The 7500-nt window shown below is 34.3% G+C and overlaps 1 protein-coding gene across 1 annotated transcript in view; it reads left to right on the top strand.

The window, feature by feature from the left end:
• The first annotated feature begins 1723 nt into the window (after positions 1 to 1723).
• Positions 1724 to 7500, top strand: part of LOC121385995 (techylectin-5A-like) — a 10841-nt gene continuing 5064 nt past the window's right edge. Inside the window, exons 1-2 of the mRNA XM_041516789.1 lie at positions 1724 to 2054; positions 5674 to 5819. Of these exons, the coding sequence (XP_041372723.1) occupies positions 1724 to 2054; positions 5674 to 5819 (477 nt within the window). The remainder of the gene's footprint in view (positions 2055 to 5673; positions 5820 to 7500) is intronic.

Here is a 7500-nt window from a genome sequence, read left to right as displayed (position 1 = left end):
ATTTCCTGATAGTTGTCATTACAATTAACAGGCACTCATTTTGTCTTTGAGTGCATGACGAGCCGGTTGACTGACCCATACCCATTGCTACTGGTCATATTTGATGACTATGGAACATCTGAAGACAAATACAACTTACACAAAAACCCAAATGTCTGGTCTCATTTTTCATTTCAATTTTTTTCACACTAGAAGGCTAGAGGGAAGGGTTATGGGTCGAATGTATTTCAACTCTTCCCACCTAGTCTTAACCCTTAACTCTTCCCATCTAGTCTTAAACCTGAACTCTTCCCACCTAGTCTTAACCCTTAACTCTTCCCATCTAGTCTTCTGGTTTAAAGGGACGTTCCTGAGATTGCTGTAATTTTTAAGATGTTATGAACTAACAGAGACTTTTTAACGATTGTAATTACATATCAAATATATTTTTTGTTTCTTCATAAAATATTAGTGGATGTATATTGAACGTGTTTCTGATAGTTATAATCTTTGCTCTAGGTTACATTTAATTTTATTTCCTGAAATATTTCGTCTTTCGTACGTACGAAATTATTTGAAGACAAAATCCAGTTTGGGCTTCTTACAAATATTAAGACAACCAGAAACACATTAATATAGATACTGATATTCTAAACAAGAAAATATATTGAATATGTAAGTTTAATCGTAGAAACATATTATTAGTTGGAAACAGCTTACAATGCACCAAACTCAGGAATGTCCCTTTAATTTCTACTGACTTTTAACCCTTACCTCTCCCCATCTAGTTTAACTTCGACCGACATTCAACCCTTAGCTTTTCCCTCCTAGCCTTCTTGTTTAACTTCTATTGACTTTCAACCTTTAACTCTTCCCACCTAGCCTTCTGGTTTATCCTCGACTGACCTTGAACCCTTATAGCTTCCCGTCTAGCGTTCAGGTCTCAAAACATGTACTAATGAATGAATGAATGAATGAATGTTTAACGACACCTCAGCACGAAAAATACATCGGCTATTGGGTGTCAGACTATGGTAATGTAAACAAATAAGGTGATGATGAACATCAATATAACAATTCACGATTTATATAAAAATAGTGTAAAAAAACTGCGCAAAAATACAAATATCACAGATAGATACTGAATTTTACTCAAAATTTCAATTTGTGCTGTATTGGCCATTCTCAAAGAGAATGTTACACCCCTGCACCACGGTGAGGTTACAGCACGCGCAGGGGAAACATGTACTACTACTATTGCTGCTGCTACTACTACTACTACTACTACTACTACTACTACTCCTACTGCTACTGCTAATACTACTGTTACTACTACTACTGCTACTACTACTACTACTACTACTACTACTACTACTACTACTACTACTACTACTACTACTACTACTACTACTACTACTACTAATAATAATAATAATAACAATAATAATAAGTAAATAAATAAATAAATAAACTGAACTAAACTTGACATACAAACAAAAAACAAAACAAACACACATAAAAAAACGCACAAAAAGAAACTAAAACAACATCAAAGCCCATTTTGTGATTTAGCTTTCAATAAACGCGCGTTAATGCACCTTTAACAGGCGACATTGGAACATTACTCTCATTACAGGTCCGACTGTTTTATTTCTTCAGTCATCACACGGAAAGGGTTAAGGATAGGAACACAGAAACATTCGTTCTGATCTGATATATGTTTTACCAGCAAAACAGCTAACTAATGGCGCTTTTCATACCTTTAAATTTGAAGAGACCAAATTTCTGTATTATTTTACTTTTGCTGAGCATAGTTGTCAGCATTTCAGCTGAAGATGTTTACCATGACAGAACATTTCTGATATCGCCATTATACGCCGATTTGAAGCCTGATATGCTTCCTGTGAAAGAAGTCAATGTTAAAACTGCAATCCAGTGCGCTGCAGAGTGCCTTAGCCACGTCACAGACCCGTGTCACAGTCTCATCTTCAACGGCGGCGAAGGCATCTGCTCCATATACGACGAAAGGCTGTACTTGTTATCATTTGTGGAAGATATTGGGTCAACGGCTTATGGTAAGATAATATTAAGATATTGTATTTTTAAATGTTGCGTTATGTTGTTGGTAAGATAATATTAAGATATTTGGTTAAATGTTGCAGCATTATGTTGGTAAGATAATATTAAGATATTGTGTTGTTAAATGTTGCAGCATTATGTTGGTAAGATAATATTAAGATATTGTGTTAAATGTTGCAACATTATGTTGGTAAGACAATATTAACATATTGTATTAAATGTTGCAGATTTATGTTGGTAATACAATATTAAGATATTGTGTTGTTAAATGTTGCAGCATTATGTTGGTAAGACAATATTAAGATATTGTGTTACATGTTGCAGCATTATGTTGGTAAGGTAATATTAAGATATTGTGTTATATGTTGCAGCATTATGTTGGTAAGACAATATTAAGATATTGTGTTATATGTTGCAGCATTATGTTGGTAAGGTAATATTAAGATATTGTGTTAAATGTTGCAGCATTATGTTGGTAAAACAATATTAAGATATTGTGTTACATGTTGCGTCATTATGTTGGTACGGTAATATTAAGATATTGTCTTACATGTTGCAGCATTATGTTGGTAAGGCAATATTAAGATGTCGTGTTGTTAAATGCTGATTCATTTTGTTGGTAAGACCATATTAAGACAAAATGTTGTCAAATGTTTAATAATTTTGTTCATAATATATTATTCAGATATTATGTTGTTAAATGTTGCATCATTTTGTTTGTTAAAATATTAAGATATCGTGTTGTTAAATGTTGCATCATTTTGTTGGTAAGATAATATTAAGATTATTATAATATACTGCTTAGATAAAATTTTCATAAAACAAATAAATACAGTTTAAAATGGGAAAATAAGTTAAACTGTCATTATCAAGAATACGATTGGAAAGTTATAAATGCAGTGCCGTTCCGCTGCACAGACAATACAGAATTACGATGGTTTTAGTACAAAATTATCCACAGAATATTACTAGATAACCGTTTTTTACATGTCATAGGATATATTGAGTCTCCACTTTGTTCTTTCTGTGAATATGAAATATCAGCATTAATTCATTTATTTTTTATTGTAGTAAAATTAATCCCATTTGGAAAGGGCTAATAGAATGGATCCTTGAAAAAACAGGTATATTAATACATTTTACAAAACAAAATGCAATTTTCGGTTTTAGAACAAGTAATAATAATCCAATTAATTTTATTATACTATTAACTAAGCAGAGTATATTTAAGAGTCGCTTGAAAGGCTATACATGCATTCCAAATATAGACTGGATTAAAAAAAGAATTAAATATATATTATAATATTACAAAAAGTGTAGCCTTTTCCAAGTGTGAATATAATAAATATGTTAAATTTTTGTCAATTTCTTTAAGGTTTAAATTTAATCCCCCCCCCCCCCCATATTCACTTTCAAATAGCAATGCTCTTGTAGTAAGAATTGTATTTTGATGTTAGTATATATTGTTCTTGTATGTATTTATGTGTGTGTGTGTGTGTGTGTTGTGTGTGTGTGTGTGTGTGTGCGTGCGTGTGTGTATGTGTGTGTTTGTGTCTGTGTGTGTGGGTGTGTGTGTGTGTGTGTGTAAATGTATGTATGCATGGTTATGTTAACAAAAATGGAAATAAAAGAAGATTTTGTGTTGTTAAATGCTGCATCATTTTGTTGGTTAAGATAATTTTAAGATAATATGTTGTTAAATGTTTCATCATTGTGCTGGTAATATAATATCAAGATATTATGTTGTAACATGTTGCATTGTTGTGTTGGTAAGATAGTATTAACATAATGTGTTTTTAAAAGTTGCATCATTTTGTTGGTAAGACAGTATTAACATAATGTGTTGTGAAATGTTGGTTATGATACTATTGAGATATTTGGTTTTTAAATACCACAGTCTATTATTGTGTTAATGCTGTATTATTGCTGTAAACGACGGCATTATTGCCAGGCTACTCAATGCATATTGTGTTGATAAATAACATGTTATTGAACTTAATCACTGTAATATTGGTTGCTAAATACTTTATTAATGAGTTAAGGGTGTATACTACCAAATCAAATCCCATAGACGACAATAGTAACATATGTGGCTAAAACTCCTACCTGCAGCGTATGAATCGACATATACGCAACGGATATAAATACTACCACCCCTCACACTTAAAGTGAATCAGAAAAAAATGGGGTCAAGCTGCTAGTTTCTGAGATAACGGGTAGCGTCTATGACTACCCTAGTTCCGCACAAAATTCGAATACTTGTTTTTACAGGTACCCCATATAAGGCTACTTGACACATTGGTACTAGATGAAATAAAATTGCTTCTTTTTTTTACCCAGATGAAACTATTATTTTTTACAACCAACACACTCACATTTATAACTAATCACAGGACTTGTGGTGTTCACTTCTCTATCAAAAGTTCGGTGCACCTCGAACTTTGACCCAGCCGGAAGTTATTTGGTTTAGTACTACCTTAATGGTCATAGTATAATTGTGTGAATAACCAGTGTATTATTGCGTTAAATAGATAGTAATACATGAGTGGCCGTTAGATACCATTTATCTCACAATGAGTTGGTTTAAAATGTATCTAACGAGCAAACGCGAGTTTGATACGTCTTTAAACAACGAGTTGTGAGATAAATGATATCTAACGGACACGAATGTATTATTCTGCTTCTTACAAATCCTTGAAAACCAGGTTTGAAGCAAATTTAAACATATTTTTCGACTGAACATTATTACAGTCGTTGCAATCTTACGCTTTACAGACACGTGATTGTCAGGTTAACTATACGTAGCAGTGTAATTGATTTCCACCGGGTTGTGTTTCATTGGATGTATGGCACTGGTGACCTGGTCATAAACTATGAGCAGACAGTCGTATGTCTTGAAATTGTTAACACACGTACGTGTGTAAACAACCATATGTTATCCAAAAAATACGCATGATGTTCTCACCAACGGGTGTGTAAGAAAAAAATTAGTATATGTGCTCTTAACAAGTGTGTTGTTTAACTGACGCTGTATTATTGTGTTGTTAAGTACTATAATTGTCGTGTTAACCATAGTATTATTGCATGTTTAATCACTCTATATTACAGTTTGTGATGTTAACCACCGTATCTTCGTGATGTAACCACCGTAGTATGTGTGTTACAAAACGTATTCTTTCTCGTTAATTACTGTTAAGCATATGTGTTGTTAACTGTTGTATTAATGCTGTATTATATAGTCTATTATTGCGTCTTACCACTGTAAATCATTGTAGTATTGTGATGTTAACCAATTCTTTAATGTTTGTTGTATTGGATTTTTAAAAAGTATATATTGTTGTTTTAACCAGTTCTGTCTATAATATTGAGTCATATGTTTGTATTTATTTGCTTTAGTCTGCCCCTGACTAGCTATCTCTCTCTCTCTCTCTCTCTCTCTCTCTCTCTCTCTCTCTCTCTCTCTCTCTCTCTCTCTCTCTCTCTCTCTCTCTCTCTCTGTTATCGGTCGCTCTTTCCATAACTCTTGATATTGGTATTTTTTGCAATGATGGTAAAATGGGGTTTTGGTTTTTTGGTTTTGTTTTTATCATGATTAATATTTTTTGCATACAAAAGAAACGTTTCCCGAGATTCAGTCCGACTGTTATGACGTCATGATGAATGGAGGTGATACCAGCGGCATTTATACCATACAACCAACTGACACTGATGCACCAATCAACGTGTCTTGTGAAATGCCACCCGATGATGGAGGCTGGTTGGTACGTATTAGTTGTCACTCTCCAAAACCTACTATATCGAGTAGTTTACTTACGTGCCTATATCAAAACACGTTTCAGACACTATACCAAATCAACGATATTCCGTTGGCACACCGGCTGTGCTCGACAAGCCAATCAAAGTCATGAGACCCTTATGTGCGTCACCCGCGTGGTAACGCCTGTAGGCCTTGAATCAATAACATTTTATTAACACATGCTATCATTGTATCGACGAAACAATCCTATCCGGATGGGAATATAGGTTTCATCTCCGTCCTTATGTCCGTCTGTACGTCTGTCTGTGTGTCCGTCCGTCTTCCACATATGTTTTCCGGATGTGTTTTGGTTTGTTTGTTGTTGTGTTTTTTGTTGTTTTGTTTGTTTTTTATTATTATTTTTTTTGTGTTTGTTTGTTTGTTTGTATTTTTCAGAAGGCTTTGATATATTGAGCTGATAGTTTGTTCATATGTTCATCCTGTACAGTTGCAGATCAAGTTTGACTTTCATGACGATGCACCCATTTTTGACGGAGTTGTGGCCCTTGATCTTGAGATGTGAAAATTAGTTTTCCACATTTTGCAATGCCTGAATATATCAAGATGCAATTTTGTATAGAGCTTTATCATTTGTAATAGTTTTACAGATCAAGTTAAACTGTCATGGTGATTTACCTACTTTTTTAGTTATGGCCCTTGAATTTAGGAGATACGAAAAATTGTTGGGCCAGGTAGGAGACATGTATTGCTTCAGCAGTACTCTCAAAATGCTTGTATTATTTGTTTCTTAAGATAAAATACAAATATGCACATACAATTAATCATCTGTTTAAAAACGAGTACAAATTGTGGAATTAAAACACTGTGGATATTAGCACAATCTGATATTTAAAAACAAACATGAATTTAGATGAAAGTTTTAATAGCATAATGCAATTACACCAGTTGTTTCGTAGAAGAACAAATGTAAAAAAAAAAAAAAAATCAAGACTTAATTCAGAAACTCTAGTAATACTGTTTTTTCATGCATTGGGTTGTGACAAAGGAAACATTCTGTTAAAGTTTTGTTTAACGACACCACTAGAACACCACTAGAGCACATTGATTTATTAATCATCGTCTATTGGATGTCAAACATTTAGTAACTTTGACATACATGTATAGTCTTATAATGAAAACTCGCTACATTAGTAGCAAGGGATCTTTTATAGGCACCATCCCACAGACAGGATTGCACATACCATATCATTTGATATATCAGTCGTGGTGCACTGGCTGGAGCGAGAAATAGACTAATGTGGCCACCAACGGGGATCGATCACAAACCGACCGCGCATCAAGCGTGCGTTTTACCACTGGGCTACGTGCCGCCCCATATTTGGATCAAGTTTAGATACTAACAAGACCACAGGGCTACATCCCGCCCCATATTTGGATCAAGTTGAGATACTAACAAGGCCACTGGGCTACGTCCCGCCCCATATTTGGATCAAGTTAAGATCCTAACAAGGCCACAGGGCTACGTCCCGCCCCATATTTGGATCAAGTTAAGACACTAACAAGGCCACAGGGCTACGTCCCGCCCCATATTTGGATCAAGTTAAGACACTAACAAGGCCACAGGGCTACGTCCCGCCCCATATTTGGATCAAGTTAAGACACTAACATATATGGATCAAGTTAAG

The sequence above is a fragment of the Gigantopelta aegis genome, chromosome 12, assembly GCF_016097555.1.
Source record: "Gigantopelta aegis isolate Gae_Host chromosome 12, Gae_host_genome, whole genome shotgun sequence".
NCBI classification, from domain to species: Eukaryota; Metazoa; Mollusca; class Gastropoda; order Neomphalida; family Peltospiridae; genus Gigantopelta; species Gigantopelta aegis.
This window is presented reverse-complemented; position numbering and strand designations above follow the sequence as displayed.